General features: G+C 42.2%; 1 protein-coding gene across 5 annotated transcripts in view; it reads left to right on the top strand.

Annotated features, from left to right (window-relative positions):
- arhgef9a (Cdc42 guanine nucleotide exchange factor (GEF) 9a) overlaps positions 1-24,663 on the top strand; it is a 270,953-nt gene extending 246,290 nt beyond the window's left edge. For all 5 annotated transcript variants that reach the window (XM_055643574.1, XM_055643577.1, XM_055643576.1 and 2 more), the window contains 2 exons: positions 8,115-8,183; positions 17,267-24,663. In XM_055643574.1, the coding sequence (XP_055499549.1) occupies positions 8,115-8,183; positions 17,267-17,448 (251 nt within the window). In that variant the 3' untranslated portion in view covers positions 17,449-24,663. The remainder of the gene's footprint in view (positions 1-8,114; positions 8,184-17,266) is intronic.
- The last annotated feature ends 796 nt before the right edge of the window (positions 24,664-25,459 follow it).

The following is a 25,459-nucleotide window of genomic DNA, read 5'->3' as shown; positions in this document are numbered from 1 at the left end:
TCCCAGAGGCAATTCGGACTGTAAACGCCTATCTCACCAGGGACTAACTCTACAGAACGTTTTTCCTTCCATTATTTATTATGTAAAAGAATATGTGTGTTATGATTGTGTTTATAATTTGTTTGGTTGTTTTGTTGTTTGGCTTTTGCACAAAAGTCCGCGAGCATTGCCACTTTCATTTCACTGCACATCTCGCATGTGTATGTGACAAATAAACTTGACTTGACTTGACTTGACTTGACTTGATCACCTGCTATATGGCAGATGGGGCTCGTCGGCCTGGGAAGGCAGTCCATCTAGGAGAGGGAAAACTCTGATTTAAAACCTCCACTGCCTTGTGGCCATATCCCGTCATGGAAAAGGCTCCAGGAGTAAACCTCGAGGAAATCCAGAGTCGGAGCCCCTAAGGCAGTTCGTCGTTGTCTACAACCTCGCTCTGGCAGCTCCTGCGACGGTGCTGGTGCCAAACTGTAACGGCCCTGCTGTTCCTTTGGATCGATCAGCGACGTGGAGAGGGGGGACGTGCTGCATGGGCAACAGCCTGTCCTCCATTTGACATCGCCCAGGCTTGCATCCGACCAGGATGCATCACCCATGGTCAGTCATGATCGAGAGGGGCCTACTTACTACTTAATATGATCATCCCTCACCCACCTGCGCTCCAAGGTATAATGCCCTTGCCAGCCCAAGCTCTCCCGATAGCTCAGGCCCTTTAGTCCAGGTAATATCCTCCAAAAGATACCAGCAAAATCCTTGCAAATATGCTCGCTCGTACAAATATTGCAAACCATTGGGATATTAAACAGGAGATCATAACAGTGAAAATTATATGTATTCCACTGGGAGGAATGACTTTAATGGACCATACAGTCTTATTTAATTTCATGTTAATTTATGTAACAATAAGTAGTCAGCCAGTTCACACGATTGTCTTAAATTGATATCAGTCGAGATGGTGCCATTTAAATTTTAGTATTCCTCTTTACATTGAGGTTTTATTATTCCTATTATGTGACTCATTCTGAAGAGATTTATTTCATAATAACTGTGAGTGAGAAGAAATGCCTGCCAAGGATGGGAATGAAGAGAAAGCTGCAAAGTGACTCATGTTTTATTCGAGTTGTGCTAAGAACCAAAATTAACTTGGGGTCTGATTTCCTTCACAATGCACGGAGACGCCTTCTTCAGTTAAAATTCTGGAAACTTTACTTAAGGGCCTGTCCCACGAGCATGCGACTCCATGTGGCAAGCGCGACCTAAAGGGCCGGTCCCACCAGTATGCGCCTGCATGCAGCAAGCGCGACCTAACGTGGTCGCTTGAGCCGTACTGCCTCGCGGGGCCGGTCCCACTTCGATCGCTGGAGCCGTATGGAGTTGTGCGGAGCTGGTCCCGACATCGCGCGGGGCTCCGAAAAACTGACCACGTTCAAAAAATTCCGTGCGGCAACTTTAGTTTAGAAACACAGTGCAGAAACAGGCCCTTCGGCCCACCGAGTCCGCACCGACCAGCAATCCCCGCATATTAACACTACCCTACACACACTAGGGACAATTTTACATTTACATTTACCAAGCCAATTAACCTGCAAGCTTGTACGCCTTTGGAGTGTGGGAGGAAACCGAAGACCTCAGAGAAAACCCACGCAGGGCACGGGGAGAACGTACAAACAGCACCCATGGTCAGGATCGAACCCGGGTCTCTGGCGCTGTAAGGCAGTACCTCTACTGCTGTGCCACCGTGCTGCCCTAACAGTGCTGTCAGCAGTAATCATAGTCCTAGTCTGGAATTATGACTTTCAATAAAACTAAAATCATGAACAAAAATAACACAAATCTTGTCTGTCCCTGGATTTTGTAAGGGAATCCAAAGATATGCTGGAGTTCTGGGTGCTTTCCATTCAAATATTTTTCCACTTCTGATTTCTAAGGAATTGTGAACCAGCATCTATCATTCCTTCAGCAAAGCATTTCAAATTATAATAGTTAGTTGCGTAAATACAATCCCATTTCAAATCCGATTCTTTTCTCAATTACCGTAGATATAGATCTCTTAATTGCAGAGTCGAAATGGTTTTCTTTTATTGACTCCATCAAAATATTTTTCTCCTCCAAGGACAACAACACTAGGTTACATCAAAACATAAAGTGCTAGAGAGACTCAGCAGGTCAGGCAGCACCTGTGGAGAGAATGGACAGGTGACGTTATCAGTCAGGACCCTTCCTCAGACTCCAGTGAAGACAAACTCCAGTCTGAAGAAGAGTCCCGACCCATTCCTTCCCCATTTTAGTTTAGGTTATGTGAGGTTAGTTTATTGTCACATGTGCCAAGGTACAAAGAAAAGCATTTCTTGTGCATGCTAACCACTTGTAATTACAATAAAGTCGACCACAGTGTACCGGTACAGGATAAAGGGAATAACATTAAGTGCAACATAGAGTCCAGTAAAGTCCAATTAAAGATAGTCCGAGGGTCTCCAATGATATCGGTAGTAAAGAAAGCAAACTCAATGCCAGCGGTTATTTTAAGAGGGCTTGTATACAAAGACAGGGATGTAATGGTGAGGCTCTACAAGACGCTGGTCAGGGCACATTTGGAATATTGTGAGCAATTTTGGGCACCGTATCTGAGGAAGGATGTGATGGCTCTGGTGAGGGTCCAGAGGAGGTTTACAAGAATGATCGCAGGAATGAGTAGGTTAACCTATGATGAGCTGAAGAAGGGTCACGACCTGAAACGTCACCCATTAGAAACATAGAAACATAGAAAATAGGTGCAGGAGTAGGCCATTCGGCCCTTCGAGCCTGCACTGCCATTCAATATGATCATGGCTGATCATCCAACTCAGTATCCCGTACCTGCCTTCTCTCCATACCCCCTGATCCCCTTAGCCACAAGGGCCACATCTAACTCCCTCTTAAATACAACCAATGAACTGGCCTCAACTACCAGAGATTCACCACTCTCTGTGTGAAAAAAGTTCTTCTCATCTCGGTTTTAAAGGATTATCCTTAAGCTGTGACCCCTTGTCCTGGACTTCCCTAACATCGGGAACAATCTTCCTGCATCTAGCCTGTCCAACCCCTTAAGAATTTTGTAAGTTTCTATAAGATCCCCTCTCAATCTCCTAAATTCTAGAGAGTATAAACCAAGTCTATCCAGTCTTTCTTCATAAGACATTCCTGACATCCCAGGAATCAGTCTGGTGAACCTTCTCTGCACTCCCTCTATGGCAATAATGTCCTTCCTCAGATTTGGAGACCAAAACTGTACGCATTCTTTCTCTCCAGAGATGCTGCCTGTCCCGCTGAGTTACTCCAGCTTTTTGTGTCTATCTTCGGTGTGAATGTATGATGAGCATTTGTCGGCACTGGGCCTGTACTCGCTGGAGTTTGGAAGAATGAGGGGGGACCTCATTGAAATGTACAGAATAGTGAAAGGCTTGGATAGAGTGGATGTGGTGAGGATGCTTCCACTAGTGGGAGAGTCTAGGACTAGAGGTCATAGCCTCAGAATTAAAGGACAATCTTTTAGGAAGATGAGGAGAAATTTCTTTAGTAAGAGGGTGGTGAATCTGTGGAATTCTTTGCCACAGAAGGCTGCAGAGGCCAAGTCATTGGATATTTTTAAGGCAGAGATACAGTAGATAGATTCTTGTTTAGTACGGGTGTCAGACGTAATGGGGGAAAGGCAGAAGAATGGGGTTAGGAGGGAGAGATAGATCAGCCATGATTGAATAGCGGAATAGACTTGATGGGCCGAATGGCCTAATTCTACTCCTATTCCTTATGACCTTACGACCTTATGAGATTTTCTCCAAGATCTTCGGTTTCCTCCCACACGCCAATGACGTACAGGCTTGTAGGTTTATTGGCTTGGTAGAAATGTAAACATCATCCCGAGTGTGGGTAGGATAGTGTTAACGTGCGGGGACCGCTGGTCGGCGTGGACTCGGCGGGCAGAAGGACCTGTTTCCGCGCTGTATCTCTAAACTCAACAGTCTGATTGATTATAGGATGGTTCAGTTGCCGATAAACGCAGATGCCACCTGACCCACTGAGCTCTTCTTGCACTTTGTTGTTTGTGCAAGATTCCGGCATCTGCAGGTTTAACACAATACAAACTTACATGTTACGTTTAAACATAGCATTCAATTCTCAAATTGTAGGTATGTTACAAAACCTACCTGAATCGTGGCTGAGCATCTGCCCTACCCCGTGTCCACGATTTTGGTGCTGTTTAGAGGGGGCGGGTTTAAAACGTGATTTTTACTAGGCTGTTGCAATCGAAAATGTTCAGCCTAGTAAATCATTAACGGAAAATCGCTGAAAGACCCCGTCGCAAAAGGTATTATTAGTTTTTATGACCTTGTATAATATTTATAGTAGTTTAAAAATCACTCTCTAAACTCGCAACCTCTCGCAGCCCCAGGGTTTTATAAAGCAAACAATTAAAGGTATGTACCTTATTTTTACATTAAATGGGGCTTGTGTATAACCCTGTATATAAAGTTTTCGATAGCGAGTAGTTCATTTTGGGCTCTTTATATCCCGCAATATTTTTCTGGGCATTTGAAGGCACAAATCCAGCGCAATGTGAACGTTCTAAACCAGCGTGTTCACAGGAACCCACTAGAAAGCCGATTTAAATTGACTTTAATTTACAGCAATTGAACACTAAATTCCTTCCATTTGGCCTATAAATTGATGTAAATGAGATTTAAAAATCATGTTTTATTGTGAATTATTTGTGAATATTATTTGGACACTTGGGCTATTTAAAAATGTTAATCATTTATTAAGAAATGGATAGATGTTTAGATCTAGTAATTGAAGTTTGAAATTAGCTACAATTGGGTAACTAACTAATTATATGCTTTAATTTCAGGTCATCCAAGTAAGCTTATTTTATATTTGTTTCAGAATGCTTCAATCTATGATAACTGAAAATTTCATTCAGTTCTCTTAATTTTTAAGAAGGTTATGGGCTTTTGACTGTCCACGATCACAGCTTTTTTGTTATGTCCATAGAAAATCAATAGAGAACAAGATGCTAATTTCCGAGTAAGAAAATGGCCATAACTTTTTTATTACTTGAGATATGAAAGTGAATTAGGTGTCAAATTAAACTTATTGTTATGCTTTATCTGATGGGATAAATTGCAGACTTGATTTTTTAAATCTCAAAATTTTGTAACATTGCTACAAATTGGAGTAAAATATTCCACATCTTAACCAGACGTCCCACCATTTACAGCAAGTCATGAACTATTTGCAACTTCTTCATCCTATATTTTTGTTTCAAATTGTCCTGAGAGGAGTGGATCAGCAAATAATTGCCAGTTTCTTCAGGTAGCAACATCTTCAAGAGGCTGGTGATTACAGTTTATCACACAAGAATTATGGAGAATTTAACCAATGGATTAAATGTTGATTAGCAGTTGGCAAGTTATAAACGTTACCCGACTTTAGGTCGGACAAGAAGACACCCTGGTATTATTCTAGTAAACCTGGTAAATCTACTGTACCTGAAGTATAATTAGTCCCGGGGGGAGTTTGTTCCCTTAGCTTGAGTCATAGAATCATATTGACCACAGAAGGATATGGAGGCCAAGTCAATGGATATTTTTAAGGCAGAAATGGATAGATTCGGGATTAGTACGGGGTTATGGGGCGATGGCAGGAGAATGGGGTTAGGTGGGAGGGATAGATCAGCCGTGATTGAATGGCGTAGACTTGATGGGCCGAATGGCCTCATTCTGCTCCTATCACTTATGAACCTGTGAACTAATGAATCACCACTACTGAGCATGTGTGACCACTGCTCAACACTAAATGTCCAGCAACGACCAGTGAAGGTATGATTGAACAATAATTACTGATACTGTTTGGCTTGGCTGCCTTTCTGACTCAATTGTATGGGATAAATGCTGTCCAGTATGAAATGCTTCTCATCAAAGGGAACACACCTCGTAAACACTGTGAAATATTGCAACCCAAAGGCTCTGCTTTTCTTTGGCAATTATATATCAAACCATCCTTTAGACCCGACAGAGACCAGCCATTTATTTACCATTCCATGTACAATACCTTTTGATGTATAATGGTCCTGCCATGTGCAAACTACTGTTGCAAAGATAGATCAGAAGCTGGGTAGACTGTTCCTGATGTCTCAAGCTGATTTTTATTTCTATAACTGATACCTATGTCCAACATCAAGCAGTCTCCACAGCAAGCTATCACAATACTCTTATTCATTTATTTTAGTTTAGAGATACAGCACAGAAACAGGCCCTTCGGCCCACTGAGTCCGCACCAACCAGCGATCCCCGCACACTAACATTATCCTATACGCGCTAGGAGGCCATACCAAACTAATTAACCTACAAACCTGTACGTTCTATATTGAAGAGGGAGTTAGATGTGGCCCTTGTGGCTAAAGGGATCAGGGGGTATGGAGAGAAGGCAGGTACAGGATACTGAGTTGGATGATCAGCCATGATCATACTGAATGGCGGTGCAGGCTCGAAGGGCCGAATGGCCTACTCCTGATTCTATTTTCTATGTTTCTATGTTCTTGAAGTGTGGGAGGAAACCGAAGATATTTGAGAAAATTCACGTGGTCATGACGAGAATATACAAACTCTGTAGAGACAAGCACCCATAGTCAGGATTGAACCCGGGTCTCTGGCGTTGTAAGGCAGTAATTCTACCACTGTGCCACCGTCTTTTAAGAATGTATTCCTAGGACATAGACCATTTATCGATGGGAGAGTTTAGTGGTTCTTGTTAATTGTATTAAATAGTTGGCAGCGGACTTCCCTTTAAACCTATTGCAGCACTTATGATAACCAGGACTCTCAGCATATGCAGGGAATGGATATCTAAGAATAAACACTTCCTCATTTATGCTCTATATTTATCTTTAACAATTTGGAATCCATACCAATAAATGTCTTCAAAACTATCTAAAGGGCGCAGCACAATGGCACAATGGTAGAGTTGCTGCCTTGCAGTGCTGAGGACCCCAGTTCTATCCTGACTACGGGTCCATCTCTATGGACTTTGTATATTCTCCCCGTGACCATGTGAGTTTGTACCTCGTACATGTGACAATAAACTAAACTAAACAATGAAAAAAGATTATTTGAATTTTATTAAGAAATCATTTGTGGGAGCTTGGAAAGTGTAAAAAGGAATTCATCTTTTAATCTCTTTGGTGACTCTCAGACTATTGTTGATCGGACTTTGCCCCAAACACTATTCCCTTATCATGTATTGATATACTGTAAATGGCTTGATTGTAACCATATATTGTCTTTCTGCTGTGTAAGAAGGAACTGTAGATGCTGGTTTAAACCGAAGATAGACACAAAAAGCTGGAGTAACTCAGAGGGACAGGCGGCATCTCTGGAGAGAAGGAATGGGTGACGTTTCAGGTCGAGACCCTTCTTCAGACCCGAAACATCACCCATTCCTTCTCTCCAGAGATGCTGCCTGTCCCGCTGAGTTGCTCCAGCTTTATGTGTCTATCTTCTTGCCTTACCGCTGACTGGACAGCGCGAGGCAAAAGCTTTCCGCCTACCTCGGTACACGTGACAATAAACTAAATTGAACTGAAAAGAGATGGGAGAGATGCCATCTAAATGCAAAACACGGAGGTTGCATTAATATCGAGACACAAGGAATAGCAGATGCTGGAGACTTGAGCAAAACACAAAGTGCTGGAGGAATATAGTGGGTCAGACAGCATTGGGGAAGGGAGTGGACATAGTGTTTTGGGTCAGGACTTTTCATCAGCCGATCACCCCTACAGAAGGTTGGTACGTGAAACATTGTCTATCCATTCCCTCCACTGATGCTGCCTGACCCACTGATTTCCTCCAGCACTTTGTGTTTTGCTCAAGGTTCCAGCATTTGGCATTCATTGTGTCTTGATTTAAATACCACCCTGTTCTGAGGATTAAAGTATTTTACCTGTGTGGTTGTGAGGGGCTCTAGGGGTGAAAATATCTCTGTTACCAGCACACAGAGTTCTCGCCGTGTAGGATGCAAAATTGCTTCCATGACAATTTGTTTGTGTCTGCAAGTCTCCAATTTATTGTCCTGCTTTTCAGGGTTTGAAATCTCGGAGTACCAGAAGAGACAAGCTGCAATGACCGTGAGAAAGGTCAGCAAACAGAAAGGTGAGCACGTTTTCCTTATAATTATCTTCCAGCAGACAGTATGATCAAGTATTTATTGTCATCGGCACAAGTATTGATTAGTAGGACTGGATGTTACAATCCCTAAGGTTTTTCACTACAATTGGCATTTGGTATTCTTGGGGATGACCACTAGGTGATTTTGCTACCAATCAGACACATCTTCAGTTGTGTACCTCAACGTCACTGGGTGTTTCGGCCTTTTATCACAAGACCCCCTCAGTCGAGGCAGGCTCACCGCAGGGTGATCAGACCCGGGTGTGTGTCTTATGTTTAGCCTCTAGATGGTCACGTGGCAGCCCAGACAGCATCTTTTCCCTTCAGCCACCGCTGACTGTGGCTGGTTGGGTTCTGGACTCGTGTCCGTTGGTGGGACAGTACTTGGTTGAGCTTCACCTGGGGTGCTGATACCCTGTGGACTGGTGGTGGTTCACCTGCCACTGGGCACAAAGACACAAAGACACAATGAAGATCTCGCTTGTAACAGCATCTCAGGTACATGGACATGGTTTATGCACAAAAACAAAATTATATATAATTTATTTTTAAGACGGTGGAACAAAATAGATTGCGCAATAAAAGCAAGACGTTGGTGTAATAACACAATTAGAAAACAAGTCCTTGATAGTGCAAGAGGTGGACACAAAAATCTGGAGTAACTCAGCGGGACAGGCAGCATCTCTGGAGAGAAGGAATGGGTGACACTTCGAGTCGAGACCCTTCTCCAGAGATACTGCCTGTCCAGCTGAGTTACTCCAGCATTTTGTGTCTATCTTTGATTTAAACCAGTTCCTTCCAACACAGTCTACTAGTCCGCAGGGTTACGCCAGGTACACCATGTAGGCTTTGTGTGGGTTCATATTCTTGGAGGCTACTCTGACGTCCGCCTCAGAGACTGAGATCACTGGATCCCAGGGTCTGTGGGATCTCCTGTAGGGGTGTCATTGTTCTCCCTTTCAAAGCATCTTTGAGAGATGTTGGTCATATCTGGAAGCGATGCGCTGCACCCCTTATGCTTCACAATTGTGCCTGAGCATGCAGACCCTGCCACAGTGGCGCAGCGGTAGGGACCAGTACAGCGTCCCTTGTAGCCAAGGTGCGGAGAGCAAGGCGCACCGCAACTCCACCTAGGGTCCGTAGGGGGAGGAGCGGCTCTGCTGTCAGCGACTGGAGAACTGGTGACAGGATCTAGGGGGTGGGCAGGGCCGGAGATGTCCTGGTTGGGTTGCTCCTAGGCCTGGCCAAGCTGGCCATCCGCGAGTCAAGGCGCCAGGCGGAAGAGGGCTTTGCCCGAGCCAGATGCTCGCCCCTTTTCCGGGGTTACGTCCGCGCCTGGGTGGTGCTAGAGAGGGACATAGTTGTACATTAGTTATTTAGTATATTTGTAACATAGATGTTTGAAAATTTAGTGTCTAGATAATTTGGAGATTTTGCACTATGGTGGTGGGTGTGCTTGGTTTTTGTATCGTGATCGTAATTAAATAAATTATTTTTGATTAAAAAAAAACAAAAACAAAAAAAACTGGCGCAGCGGTAGAGTTGCTGCCTCACAGCGCCAGATCCTGGGTCCGATCCTGACCGCGGGTGCTGCCTGTGTGGAACTTGTACCTTATCCCTGTGACCGCGTGGGTTTTCTCCAGGTGCTCCTGTTTCCTCCTGTACTCTGCCACTGCGCTACCGTGCAGCCCGAATTATACACTTGCATATTTTATTCAATAATTGATAGAATATTTTGAGGTGACTGAGAAATGTTTTAGTCAATGATGTGAAAAGCCTGAACTACCAACAAACGTTACACTTTGCAGCATTGTGCTGTGGGCAGTGGTCATCAGCACATGTCCTCCTGTTCATGGTGCATGCTACATAATATTCTGTCTACAAAGAGTTTGAAGAATAATATGCAAAGCATGCCAAAGTCTTCCATACTCTGATAATGCACAAACATCTTGCATGTTAAACACAAATATTCCAGAACATAGCAAAGGCCTTAGGGCAAGTGAATGCAACAGCAAACTAAAATATGTGTTCAAGAAGGAACTGCAGATGCTGGAAGATCGAAGGTACACAAAATTGCCGGAGAAACTCAGCGGGTGAAATAGTTTCTTCACTAAGGCAGTTTAGGAACCACACAGTTTAATTCATGGTCGATTAGTAAATTTTGGTGGAGCTACATGCAAAACCATTGCAAACCGCGTAGCGCCCATTAGTGACTTCAAAGGCATGGTCATTCAATGTCCCGAGGGATAAAACCACTATTTGATTATCGGACAAAGGACTGGTACAAATTGAGCCTCTTCAAGAAAGATTGGTATCATCGTGGCGGTAGGGTGGCACATTGGTAGAGTTGCTGCCTTACAGCACCAGAGACCCGGGTTCGATCCTGAATACGGGTGCTGTCTGTACCGAGTTTGTACATTCTCCCCGTGACCTGCGTGGGTTTTCTCCGGGTGCTTCGGTTTCCACCCACACCCAACATGTTTGTGGGCCAATTGGCTTGGAAAAAGTAGTAAATTGTCCCTGGTGTGTAGGATAGTGTTAGTGTGTGGTCTGCAAGGACTCGGTGTGCCGAAGGACCTGTTTCCATGCTGTATCTGTAAACTAAGCTAAACTAAACTAAATTTGGAATTGATGGATCTTCATGTTGGATGATAGTGCCTCCTAATACGGGTAACCCATCAAGAATTACCATCTAAACCTACATATGAAAATCAATGGTCAAGTGCAGGGGTTCCACCTGTAGAATCAAAATGAGGCACAAGTATTTCAACCAGGAAAGAGTGAAAAGGGAACTTGCATTAATCCATGTGTTTAAGAAGGAACTGCAGATGCTGTAAAATCGAAGGTACACAAAAATGCTGGAGAAACTCAGCGGGTGCAGCAGCATGGTTTCGGCCCGAATCGTTGCCAATTTCCTTCACTCCATAGATGCTGCTGCACCCGCTGAGTTTCTCCAGCATTTTTGTGTACTTTGCATTAATCCATGTTGAAATCAGTCAGAGCAATTATAAAATTTACCACGGTATGGTGAATCTGAGGGTGGGTGCCGACTACCATGCAAAATGTATCCTTCAACTAGTTAATGTTTCTGTGACATATTCAGTTTTAGTTGGTTAACCATTTTAAATTAATTCTCTTAAATGAATAAAAAACATAGTTCATTTCATTTTGCCAACGTTATTTTACAGATAATTGGGTAAGCCTGTGGGTGTGTGTGTGTGTGTGTGTGTGTGTGTGTGTGTGTGTGTGTGTGTGTGTGTGTGTGTGTGTGTGTGTGTGTGTGTGTGTGTGTGTGTGTGTGTGTGTGTGTGTGTGTGTGTGTGTGTGTGGTGTTCAAGTCACATTTACTTTAGAATAAAAATAAATGTCATTTTTAAAATCTTTCGTTTTTGCTCACGGTATTCTGGGAAGTTGAGATCAACTGAAGAGAAGAGTATTCTGAATCTGAATCTATCTTTCCATCTGGTGATGTAGATTTGCATTTTAAAGGAGTCTGTAGCTATGCCAGTAGTATTTTTAGAATGCTTTTGTTCAGCAAAGAGGCCAGTGTGCATAACAACTACTCTACAAAATGAAGAATATGTGGAAAATACTGACTTTTAAATTGATTTTCACACCCCAATATAGAAACACTGGCTATTTGCAAGTCAGTGAGCAGCTGTTTTACCATCGGTATTTATGTAAATGTAAGCGCAAACCAAGGACCAGTGCCAGGAATAACTCCCCACCAGAGAAGTTAACATCATACTGATGTGAGCAAGCCGGCTTCATTTAGATCTTTCCAATTGACATCCTTCCTGTTCCTATGATGCACTTCCACTTAGACATTGGTCCAAGAACATAGATAGAGTGGACCTGGGAAAAATGGACAATGACAATGTCCTCCATACTGTCATACAGACCATCACCTATCATGTTCTCCAAAGATGCTGCCTGATTCACTGAGTTACTCCAGCATTTTGGGTCTATCTTTGGTACCGACCAGCATCTGCAGTTCATTTTAATGACTTCTACTGGGCACATGGAGAACAAGTGCCTTTTCCAATGATTCTTCCAGTGAGACATGCGTGTATCAACCCCATGTGCTGGTCTGCATCTTAAGGTCACAAGGTCATGAGTGAGAGGAGCAGAATTAGGCCAGTCGGCCCATCAAGTCTACTTCGCCATTTTCAATCATGGCTGATGTATCTCTCCCACCTAACCCCATTCTCCTGCCATCTCCCCATAACCTCTGACACCCGAGGTTTCCATTTGAGCCTAAGAGCAGGAATATGAAGAGAATGGTTACAAGACAATATGCTGCAGATAAATTGCAAAGCTGAGCACTGAATATACATAACACCACATATGCTGGGTAAAAGGTTTAATCCCATCACGCTGAACCTTTGGAAAGGCTGTGGGTAGTTTAAATTTCCCAATTAAAAAAAAAAAACTAGTAACTCAGTTGCATTTTTTATAGTGTTTCACAACGGATAGTTCAACTATTCCCCATATGAAATGTGATAATGATCATTTTAAGTTCACTTTGTGACACTCTGGAAAAGACCTCGGGTATTCACAGCTGCAGGGGATTACCCAATGTGATTACTACATTAGCCACACTTGGGACAACGTCATTTCCAGTCTCTTTGGTCCTCTTTGTCTAAGATTTAGCCAATCCCAAAATAATATAGTCCAAATTAGGCACTCTTTAGGGAGATAGTAATGGACTGAGATGCCCAGATGGTATGTGCTTTACTCAACATTGTCCCTTTGGCAATATCCCCACCATATTTCTATTATGGGTGGCACGGTGGCACAGCATAGGAGGTGCTGCCACAGCGCCAGAGACCCGGGTTTGATCTTGACCACGGGTGCTGTCTGTACGAAGTTTGCATGTTCTTCCCTGACCGTTTGGGTTTCCCCCAGGTGCTCCGGCTTCCTCCCGCACTCCAAAGACATACAGGTTTGTAGCTTGACAAAAATGCTGGAGAAACTCAGCGGGTGAGGCAGCATCTATGGAGCGAAGGAAATAGGCAACGTTTCGGGTCGAGACCCGTCTTCAGACAGTCTGAAGAAGTCTGTCTGAAGAAGGGTCTTGACCCGAAACCTTGCCTATTTCCTTTGCTCCATAGATGCTGCCTGACCCGCTGAGTTTCTCCAGCATTTTTGTCTACCTTCGATTTTCCAGCATCTGCAGTTCCTTCTTAAACAGGTTTGTAGCTTAATTGGTTTCGGCAAACAATTGTAAATTGTCCCTAGTGTGTTTGATAGGGCTAGTGTATGGGGATCACTGGTCGGCGCGGACCTGGTGAGCCGAAGGGACAAAATCTGCGCTGTATCACTAAAGTAAACTAAACTACTTTAGAGTCATAGAGACATACTGCACAGGAACATGCCCTTCAGCCCAATGCATCCATGCCGACCAAGATGCCCCATCTAAGCTGGTTGCCTTTGCCTGCATTTGTCCTATATCCCTCTAAACCTTTCCCCATCCACATGACAAACAATTGGGAAATAATTTAAACAAACATACTTCCAGACTTTCCATTTGCCCTCTTTAGAAATTAATGTCTTTTTGATGTACATGAGAGTCCGCATTGTGTTATTTATGAGGGAAATGTCCTATTATATTTCCTGCCAGAAGCATCGTTTAAAAATGCATGTGTTATTCAACCTTGTAAAGTTTCAGAGGAAAATAAGAAACGTAAAATAAAGCAGCGTAAAGTCTAAACTTAGACCGGACATCCAGGAATATTTCCGTAGATAGATAATGATCGAATGTTGGAATAGCTTCCAGGAAAATACGTTCAGGGTACTGGATCCTAGTGAGAAATGATGGGTGTCTGGTAAGATGCTGGCATTAATAATTTGTAAGGATATCGCGTGCAAACGGCTGAGGTTATCCCAGAGTTATTTATTTAATTTAGAAACAAGGAACCACAGGTGCTGTTTTACAAAGAAAGACACAGAGAAGTGTTGAAGTAACTCAGCGGGTCAGGCAGCACCTCTGGAGATCAGGGATTGGTGATGTTTCCTCTGTGTCCCTCTGCAATTCTGCCGTCGCACCCTCCCCCCCCCCCCCCCCCCCCCCCCCCCCCAGACAGAAGAAGGACAGAGTTTCCTGGTCCTCAGCTTTTACCCCACCAGCCTCCGCACCGAACATATCCTTCTCATAAGATCATGTGATAGGAGCAGATTTAGGCCATTTGGCCCATCAAGCCTACTCCGCCATTCAATCATGGCTGATCTATCTCTCCCTCCTAACCCCATTCTCCAGCCTTCTCCCCATGACCTCTGACACCCGCACTAATCAAAAACTCTGGCATTTCTCTCACCTCCAATGTGATCCCACTTTCAGTCACATCTTCCTACCCACTCCCCTTTCCGCCTTCTGCAGAGACCACTCCCTCCACAACTCCTTCGTTCACTCACCCATTCCCACCCAAACCACTCCTCCCCAAGTACTTTCCCTTGCAACTGCTGGAGATGCTACACCTGTCCCTGAATCTCCTTCCTCACTTCCCTTCCAGGGATCCCAGCAGTCCTTCCAGGTGGGACAGAGGTTCACGTGCACCTCCTCTAACCTCATCTAATGCATTCATTGCTCCTGATGTGGCCGCCTGTACATCGGCAAGACCAAGTGTAGACTCAACAACCATTTCACCAAAATGGGCGGCACGGTGGCACAGCGATAGAGTTGTTGCCTTGCAGCGAATGTAGCGCCGGAGACCCGGGTTTGATCCCGACTACGGGTGCCTGTCTGTACGGAGTTTGTACGCTCTCCCCGTGACGTGCGTGGGTTTTCTCCGAGATCTTCGGTTTCCTCCCACGCTCCAAAGATATACAGGTATGTAGGTTAATTGGCTTGGTGAATGTAAAAATGGTCCATAGTGGGTGTAGGATAGTGTTAATATGCGGGGATCCGGTGGGCCGAAAGAGCCTGTTTCCGCGCTGTGTCTCTAAACCAAACACCTGCTCAGTCTCCCAAGGCCTATTTGCCAATCATTTCAACTCCTCTTCCCATTCCCACACTGACCGTTCTGCTTTGGGCCTCCTCAATTGCCATAGTGAAGCCACACACAATCTGGAGGAACAGCTCCTTGTAATCCACTTGAGTAGCTGACAACCCAGTGCAGGAACATTGAATTCTCCAATATTCTTTCTTTTCATCTCTGCCCTTTGTCCAACTAATTGCCAATCAGAAGCCATCGGTATCCACCTATTGGATCGACACAAAAGGCTGGAGTAACCCAACGGGACAGGCAGCATTTTTGGAGAGAAGGAATGCCGCAAATATCTCCTTCTATCTCATCCCGGCAACAAATGAAGGGCACGGCATTAGCTCTTAGTTTAGTTTAGAGATACAGCGTGGAAACAGGCCCTTCGGCCCACCGAGTTTGTGTTGGCCAGCAATCCCTGCACACTAATACCATCCTAAACGCATTAGGGACAATTTACAATTTTCCCGAAGCCAATTGAACTACAAACCTGTATGTCTTTTTGGAGTGTGGGAGGAAACAGGAGCACCTGGAGAAAACCCATGCAGGTCATGGAGAGAACATAGAAACACTATGTGGAGAGCACCATAGTCAGAATCGAACCCCGGTTTTTGGGGCCAGCAACTCTACCACTGCACCTCTGTCCCACTCGATGGTTTCTGATGATTTGCAATACTAACACAACAGTGGTCTGAAATTAAACCACTAATAGAAACATAGAAACATAATTGCAGGAGTAGGCCATTCGGCCCTTTGAGCCAGCATTGCCGTTCAACATGATCATGGCTGATCATCCAAAATGTGTTCCTTTTTCTCCATATCCCTTGATTCCGTTAGCCCTAAGAGCGAAATCTAACTCTCTCTTGAAAACATCCAGTGAATTGGCCTGCACTGCCTTCTGAGGCAGAGAATTCCACAGATTCACAACTCTCTGGGTGAAAACGTTGTTCCTCATCATAGTCCTAAATGGCCTACCCCTTATTCTTAAAATGGTTCTGGACCCCCCCCAACATCGGGAACATTTTTCCTGCACCTAGATCCACCGTTCAATCCTTGAAGAATTTTATATGTTTCTATAAGATACCCTCTCATCCTTCTAAATTCCAGTGAATACAAGCCCAGTCGACGCATTATTTCGTCATATGTCAATCCCGCCATCCCGGGAATGAACCTGGTGAACCTATGCTGCACTCCCTAAATAGCAATAATGTCCTTCCTCAAATTAGTAGACCAAAATTGCACACAATACTCCAGGTGCGATCTCACCAAGGCCCTATTCTGCAGTAGGATCTCTTTGCTCCTAAACTCAAATCCCCTCGCAATGAAGGCCAACATGCCGTTAGCTTTCTTCACTGCCTGCTGTACCTGCATGCTTACTTTCAGTGACTGATGTACAAGCACACCCAGGTCTCATTGCACCTCCACTTTTCCTAATCTGACATAATTCCAATAATAATCTGCCTTCCTGTCCTTGCCACCAAAGTGGAGAACCTCTCATTTATCCACATTATACTGCATCTGCCATGCATCTGCCCACTCACCCAACCTATCCAAGTCACCCTGCAGCCTCATAGCATCCTCATCGCAGCTCACACTGCCACCCAGCTTTGTGTCATCCACAAACTTGGAGATGTTACATTTAATTCCCTCGTCTAAATCGTTAATATATATTGTAAATAGCTGGGGTCCCAGCACCGAGCCTTGCAGCACCCCACTAGTCACTGCGTTACTACAACATGTTACTGCTGTGTAGGAAGGAACTGCAGATGCCGGTTTAAACTGAAGATAGACCAAAGATTAAACTGAGGAAGGGTCTCAACCCGAAATTTCACCTATTCCTTTACTCCAGAGATCAGTTTAGTTTATTGTCATGTGTACCGAGGTGCGTGCTAACCAGTTAGCGGAAAGACAATACATCATTACAATCTATCCATTTACAGTGTACAGACACATGAGAAGGGATGCTGTCTGACATGCAATGTTACTGCTGTAGTGTATATTAAATATTAGCCTGATATTAAATATTGTATTTTGAGAGAGTTCAGGTGATCGAATGACAATGTCTAATGACTTATTTTCTCATTTCAGGAGTGAACTACACAAGGTCATTACCTCCCTCGTACCCAGCACCACCTGATCCTCTCCACCAGAGGAACTTCATGCTCACTGATGGCATACCTCAGGGGTCAATGTATGAACTAACGGAGCCTAAACGCAGTCAGTCTCCCTTCTGGCAGAACTTCAGTAGGTTAACACCATTTAAAAAGTAACAGGGCGTGTTGGTTTTGGAGGACCTTGCTCTAGACATTTATTCTTGGCAGTTAAAAACAAAGAGTGGACCAACAAACCATGTTTGGATCATGAATCTCGATGACTTAAAAAACCTCTGCTGATACCTTTCCATGCTGAGCCTTGGTTCAAAACAACATTTTATCTGATTATTTCTTAGTGTGATTCAGCTGTTCATAAAGCATACAATACGTAACAACAGAGAGTCAGGAAGGAAAACTGAAATTCAGACTAAGCCTTCATTGCATTCCTTCATTTGTGATTCTGTGGATCTAGATTTTCTCCGTAGTGCACTGTATTGCATCTGTGTACACACAGGCACAGACAGACTTACACACTCACACTCACACACATGCACATTCATGCACCCATCTTGCTTCTAAAAGCTTATTACATATAAGAGTATGAAGTGTGTTTTATTGCTTGATCAGTTTTACATAAACTACTGCCGATATTTTAATGACTTATATCACAACCATGCTTTTGATGATTTAATATATAACCATGTGCTGATGTGATATGTTGTACTGATTGAACAGTTCCTTCAGCACGGTGGCACAGCGGTAGAGTTGCTGCCCTAGACCCGAGTTTGATCCTGACTACGGGTGCTGACTGTACGGAGTTTGTACGTTCTCCCCGTGACCTGCGTGGGTTTTCCCACCGGAGCTCCGGTTTCCTTCCACACTCCAAAGACGTACAGGTTTGTAGGTTAATTGGCTTGGTAAAATTGTAAATTGCCCCTGGTGCGTGTCGGATAGCGTTTGTGTGCGGAGATCATTGGTCGGCGTGGACTCGGTGGGCCGAAGGGCCTGTTTCCATGCTATATCTCTAAACTAAACTAAACTAATCTCAATTTGAAGGGTTTAGGAATAACTCACAGCATTACTACCAGTATTTGTGGAGTTGGTAGTTATTAGGAAGGTTAGATTCAAATTGACAAAACAATTCCTTTTCCCTCTTTATCCATGTGGTTGTTTAAAAGCCAACATTTATTTTAGCGTACAACAAAATCTTTCAGCAGATTGGATATATAACTATAACGTTTTGACCAGAGAATCAATTGCTTAATCTAATTAACATTCTTTGTTAACATGTTTTAGTCCAGGTTTGTTAATGTGTTACACTTAACAGCTAATAATTAATCCAATTGTATTTTAACTCTTTAAATTTGACTCGGAATGCATACTGCAACACCCACAAGTCTTTGTTGTAGTCAGTTAATACTTTCTTCACCTTGTGCACCCTTGGACATTACTAATCCTTCCACACGAACAGCATTAATCATCCGAACCCCATGTGATTTCTCTACAACGTCTCTGGACTACTTTAACTGAAATGTTCGCAATTCAGCGGAGCTCTGTGGATTGATCAATGCACAGCCAGCACAATAGATTATAAACTAGGTTACAAAGGAACCATTGGAAATGAAGGAATTAAGTTATCTTTAAATATTGTCCTACAAAGATGTTTTTGTGCCACAAGTGATGTAAACATTTGTTTTGTGACGTCTCTCTATTTTGCATTTCCAATGCATAGGATGAAATCATACGAGATATTAAAAAAAAAACGATAAACTAGCCAATCTTTTGAAATAATAATGGACATTTTTTATAGAACTACAAAGCTACTTTTCCAGTAATCATAGCTAGATATTATTTTCTAACAATCGAAATAATTCAAATATTTATTAAACTAGTGCCAAAAATTGTAGAAACAAGTTCAACAACGAGAAAACTTGTTCGTATATAATTCAGTACACAGGTACTTAGCTGCCAGCTGACAGGTAATTTGTTCAGCGCTGATTCTATTTAAAGGCTGTTGGCACCCTTAACAAAGGCAGTTAGCTAAAGTCCTGTTTAATCAAATATGTTTTTTCTCATACTGAAGGTGCAGTCTGTCAGGAACATGTTAATGCTATCCATTTAGGGGTTTTAGTGGCTTGTTTTTTAAAAAACTTTATTTCTACAATTAATTATTTAATTTCATTGCAATGGCCATGGTCTCCATCTTATCATATTCAAGCTCTTTGCTCAGGTAAATTCTTGCATGATGTGCCAATATGAAGTAGTGATTGACTGGTACATAGTTCTACAGGTCTGGTTTTCTGGGTTTTTCAGTATCTGCCCCGACTGGTAAGGGTAACAAGCAGTGCCAAATTATCAACGGGGCCATGTATGCATTGCAATTAGTGATTGCCATTGTAACACACACCAGCGTCTTAAGAAAGAGGACTACATATCCATTCAACTGGAACATGAAGCTAGCCAGAACTTAGTCGTGACTTTTCTGTAAAATGCACAGTGAAGTGATTTTTGAGTGCAGATGCTGGTTTAAACTGAAGATAGACACAAAAAGCTGGAATGACTGTGCAAGAGTCAGGCAGCATCTCTGAAGACAAGGAAGAATGCCTATAAAGTGACTTTATAGGTTGATTTAAGATAATGCATTTAAGGAATCTTTTCTTGTCATTTGACCAGGGGTATTCAGTAGGAAGTTTCTCAGGGGAACATCAGTCAAAATGCCCACGTTACGCTTTATGCAATAACTAATTCGGAGATCTAGAACGTCAAGTAGGCCAGAGTGGATCTCTGTGTAAGACCTTGATTGAGCGCAGCACCTTTCCCAACTCAGTGTTCTCAGTTTCAGACTGGAATGACTGTGTGAACAGGCGGAAACTCTAATGTGGTCCCTGACCCCACTGGATTCCCAGCATTAGGGCAGGAGAATGCTACCCACTCAACTGCCTACTTTGGCAGCAACATGATGCTATTGCAATGAAAGGGGAGAAAATGAACTAGATGGCAAGAGAGCGCCACAAGCAGATTTCCGGGTATTGATAAGCTAGCTTCAGATATGTTTGCCAAATGCAGTCGCCTCTCTATGGAGAAGGAACATGACGTTCCTGTTAGCAAGGGTCAGGGTACATCTGCGGTCTATTTTTGTGATCTAGTGACCCGATGGAATTTGGACAAGGTGCCAGGTTTGATTCCTGGTGCGGAATAATGCGATCTATGCCAGCAGAAGAGAACCTAAATACTGATTTCAGCAGCCATGGGCTAAAAGGACAAAAAATATATATTTGTCTAGCATACTCACTGCCTAGATCTATCCAGTTATGTGCACATTGGCAATGACTTGATAAGGGCAGACATGCATGTCTAAGCTTACATATAAAGAATAACTTCTTTAATAAGGTGCTGGTATGTTGCTGACGCACATGGAAATATGGTCCACCAACAAGACAGTGAAGAACAAAGTTGAGGATTTTTTTAATAATGTGGATTTTTGATATCTGACTGGATATGAAATTAAATGAGATTATGGCTTGTGCACCTTGCTGACCTTGCCTCGCCACTAGTGTTACCATCCAACCACAACGAGTATTTGCGAGGTTAACTAAAAATCAGTTTTATATTTTTCCATTATATTTGTTAAAAGAATTCAATGCTTGTAATCATGGCAACTGATGCCAGGACTATTTGGGGTGATTGTACCAGTCTCTCAGTTATACCACCTTTCACTTTTACCTTATCGCATTAACACGATGGGGTAAAATCATGCCACAAAATTGGGTGGTAGCAACTATCCATTTTCTATTGTATCCTTCAGTTGCACTTGTAAATGTATGTAAGTCTTAATCCTCTGAACAATTTTTCACTGTGGAAACAAATTATTTACACACTTTATGCATTATTTCCATGACATTATTTGGCATTGTGTTGACGTTACATGTGTTGAGTTGTTAAAGGATATTTACTTGCTTGGGGAGTGCTTCACATGGAGCTAATTTAAGCTGTCAAATTCTGTTTTTTTAATTTATAATTTCATATTTGCAATGCCTTATAATTGAAGACATGACATTATTGTTTCAATATGGCAATGTGGAGCTGTGTAAAATTAATTCAGAGACCTACAATGCATATAAAGGTAAACATAGTCTATGCATGTACTGAGCCTTAAGGAACATGATTAAGATGGGTTGGGATATGGTGGGATAAAAGATTTTAAATGTCTGGTCATCATTTAAAGTGAAATGTGCAGAGTTTCTCGAGAATCAAGAAACTCAGGCATTGGTCATCATTAAAAGGATCTTTGATTTGTGATAATATACCAGGTACAAACGAAAACTGCTTGCAAGGGGCACGTACATTTTTTAAATTATCTATAAAATGCAGATGTAAATTGTTACATCGTGGAAAATGGATGCTTCAGTTACGAACTCTTGTCTTTGCTCCAAAAGTTACCAAGTAACAGGCATTGGACTTGTAAATGACACCTAACGATTCAAGTATTTTATGGATGGTGCTCTGAGTGAAACATTCTCCATGCACTGGCATTTAAAGTCACAATAGCAGCCATGTTGAATTGCCATGTTCTAAAAGTCTTAACAACCTCTAATGTATTAATAAGAAACAAATAGGACTTACTCGTTATCGATGCGCATTTCCACATGTATCTTGTACAATATAGAAATGCGATTCTCAGCACCATAAAGCAACATGCCATAGAACAGGTCTTCATCTGACCTTGTTAAAGACAGCCTTGTTGAAGCCAATACTGTATCATTCATAAGTTGGAATGAAGTCTTTCAGTAAGCATTTTGATTTAGCTACAGACTGTAAAATACTGAGCATTTTGCTCAGAATTTCATTTCTAGAGATGTAGATATTAGTTGTAAAGGGATTATTTCATGGACTCACACTGTTTATGTTATAAAATTAGTGTTTGAATTTTAAAAACAATGCATGGAGGTATTGCATGGTCTCACTGTTCTTTTTGCAAAATGTGCTCATTTTTTAGGGAATGATATACCACCAGTCAATAAAATGTAAATGCAAATCGTGACCTCTCGTTACAAGCAAAACCTTAGCATGGTGAACTAACTAATGAACTATGACCATGTTAGATTCCAGTTGTATATGGTTTAGATATGCTTGTGAATCCTGGGTGAATCCTGCTGTATATCATCGGATGGTTTTGTCAGATTGAGATCTTGCCTATAAACTTCAGCAAACCTTAGAGGTTCAGTTTCCCAGGTGGAATTGGCTTGTATTGTAAAGGAAGGGATCATCAACATGTTTTAACTTTTTTTAAATCAAAATAGATAGTTAGAATTGAACACTCTCATTTATGAAAACTCCTCTCCTGACTAATCCTCTCCTGACTAAGGATTCATAAGTATTCTGAATAAGGGTGGCACGGTGGTGGAGCGGTAGAGTTGCTGTATTACAATGCCAGAAACCCGGGTTCAATCCTAACTAAAGGTGCTTGCCTGCACGGAGTTTCTACGTTCTCCTTGTGACTGCGTGGGTTTTCTCTGAGATCTCCGGTTTCCTCCAACACTCCAAAGAATTATAGGTTTGTAGGTTAATATAAATGTAAAATTGTCCCTAGTGTGCGTAGGATAGCGTTAATGTGCGAGGATAGCTAATCGGCGTGGACTTAGTGGGCCGAAGGGCTTGTTTCCGATCTGTATCTCTAAACTGAACTAAACTAAAATCCCACTTTTGCTAAAGGATGCAGATAAATGAGAGACCCCCATAATAATACATAAATGTGTCTCCAGATCACTCTCAGTAGTCCAATTTCACTGCAAGTTTTTATAGTACTTTTCAGTTTACATAAAGTCCTGCCATTGATTCCCACAAATAAAGGAATGCAGATAATAATTATGTCAATTTTAAGTATGTCTCTATTGTTAATGATAACCATATTAGACTATTAGACTGTAGAACAGCGTTAATGTGCGGGGTTTACTAGTCAGCGTGGACTCGGTGTGCCGTGGGGCCTATTTCCGTTGTATCCCTAAACTAAAATATTTGTCATATAATGGGTGAAACCACTAAAATTAGATCCCTGTTTGTGTTATGGACACAATTTTGAGGAAAGATGCTGGTTTGGGAGTCTAAATTTGTTGCTGGGGAACAGCTCACTGCAACAGTATATAGTTGAGGCATCCCAAATAAAATATGATAGTTGTGGCCTACAGCTCATTCTCTTTAAGTAACTAACATTATATCTGGAAGTTAAATATAATTATCTTTTATTTGTTCCAAATCAAATCACCACATTTGTAAATTGTACAGATTGAAGTTTTAAAGTTGATCCAAGTAATAATTTAAGTAACATTTAGCTAAAATTAAACTATTTATTTAAGCAATGAATATGTTCACAAATGATTCCTTTTAGTGCCTGTCCCACTTGGGCGATCTAATCCGCGGGTTCTGGCGAGTTTGCCCTCGACTCATACTCGCAGCATGGTCGACACGAGGTCGTAGGAGGTCTTCGCAATTCTCCTTCATGCTCGAGAGTGGTCTCTGCGTACTCGAGGCCTCAGCTAGGTCGCGTCATTTTTAAAAATGTGTTAAAAAATGCACGCAAATAAAACAAGGTCGCCATGGAAAAAATCGATACTTTTTTTACTCGTAGGTTTAGTCGTAGTAGGTCGGCATGTTAGTCGTAGGTAATCAAGGATAGTCAAAGAAAGTCGAAGGTAGTCGTCGATAGGCTTCATCATAGTCGAAGAGAGGTCGAAGGAGGTCGTCTTCACTCTCCATTACGCGGTGTCCAGTTTTCCCGAAGTTAGTTGTAGCTAGTTATAGCTAGTCGAAGCTGGTCTTCAACATAATCAAAGGAGGTCGAAGGAGGTCTTCTACATAGTCGAAGGAGGTCTTCAACATGTCATTTTTTCAAACTGTTCTAAACTCGCGAATTAGGTCGCCCAAGTGGGACAGCCCCTTTAGTCTACCATTTCATTCAACGAAATTAGCCCGCAATTTGTGCTTTTTATGAAAAGAGCAATTGGAAGTACAGTATAGCATGAATGTGCTAACAAGATCATTATTAATATTGCAATATAGTTTCTGCCTCTTTATTACAAAGTTGTCATAGTTAGGTACACATCATTATTCAGAAAGAAATAATATTCTCCATAATAGTCAAAATGTGCATATCCTTACTCTTTGTACTCCAAGATTTTTTTAAAAACAAAATTATATTTTCTTCTAGAGTTCAAAAATGTTATTAAAATAAATGTGGAGATTCAAATAATTAGTTATAATAATTAATAAGATGGCATAATATTTAGAGGTATTGCTGCACAGATAATATAAATGCTGATAATGTCTAATGGACAGCTTAGCTGTAATATTGGAAACTATTCCTACAATAGCTCGGTATTCAAAGGCATTTCCCCATGTAGATGTATACTAGAAGATCCTGGAATTATTGTTGATCTTAACCGGGACAGCAATATGAATGAATGAATGAATGAATGAATGAATGAATGTATGATGAATGAATGAATGAATGAATGAATGAATGTATGATGAATGAATGAATGAATACGGCCAAGGATATATACAATACATACAAGGAATTCACATACAAGGAATTTGCCTTGGTGCTCCGCCCACAAGTGACAACATGACATACAGTGACAGTTAAGAATGACACATAAAACGTTAAACATTAATAATAAAACATGATTGATTAAACAAGTGAATTAAACAAAATACCAGAGCAAAAGGAGGCTACGGATTTTTGGTTGTTGAGTAGAGCTACCAACTCGTGGAAAAAAGCCATTTTTATGCCTGGCTGTGGCACAGACAATGCTACAATTGTCTTAGATCATAAGATCATAAGTGATAGGAGCAGAATTAGGCATTTTGGCTCATCAAGTCTACTCTGCCATTCAATCAAGGCTGCTTTATCTCTCCCTTCCAACCCCATTCTCCTGCCTTCTCCCCATAATTTCTGATACCTGTACTAATCAAGAATCTATCTATCTTTGCCTTAAATATATGCACTGACTTGTCCTCCACAGCCTTCTGTGGCACTGCTTTGTTTCAGTGGGCCAAACGCAGTCAAAAGAGCCTGCTCTGAATGGTAAACTCAGGGTTAGGGCAAGGATTGCAGGGGTCAAGGGAGGCGGGAAGTGAGGATACCCATCTAGGTCAATAAATCAGCTGACTCGAGCAGCACGGTGGCGCA

Source organism: Leucoraja erinacea, chromosome 12, assembly GCF_028641065.1.
Source record: "Leucoraja erinacea ecotype New England chromosome 12, Leri_hhj_1, whole genome shotgun sequence".
Lineage (NCBI taxonomy): Eukaryota > Metazoa > Chordata > Chondrichthyes > Rajiformes > Rajidae > Leucoraja > Leucoraja erinaceus.
The sequence above is the reverse complement of the archived record's forward strand: the minus strand, read 5'-3'. Positions and strand labels throughout refer to the sequence as shown.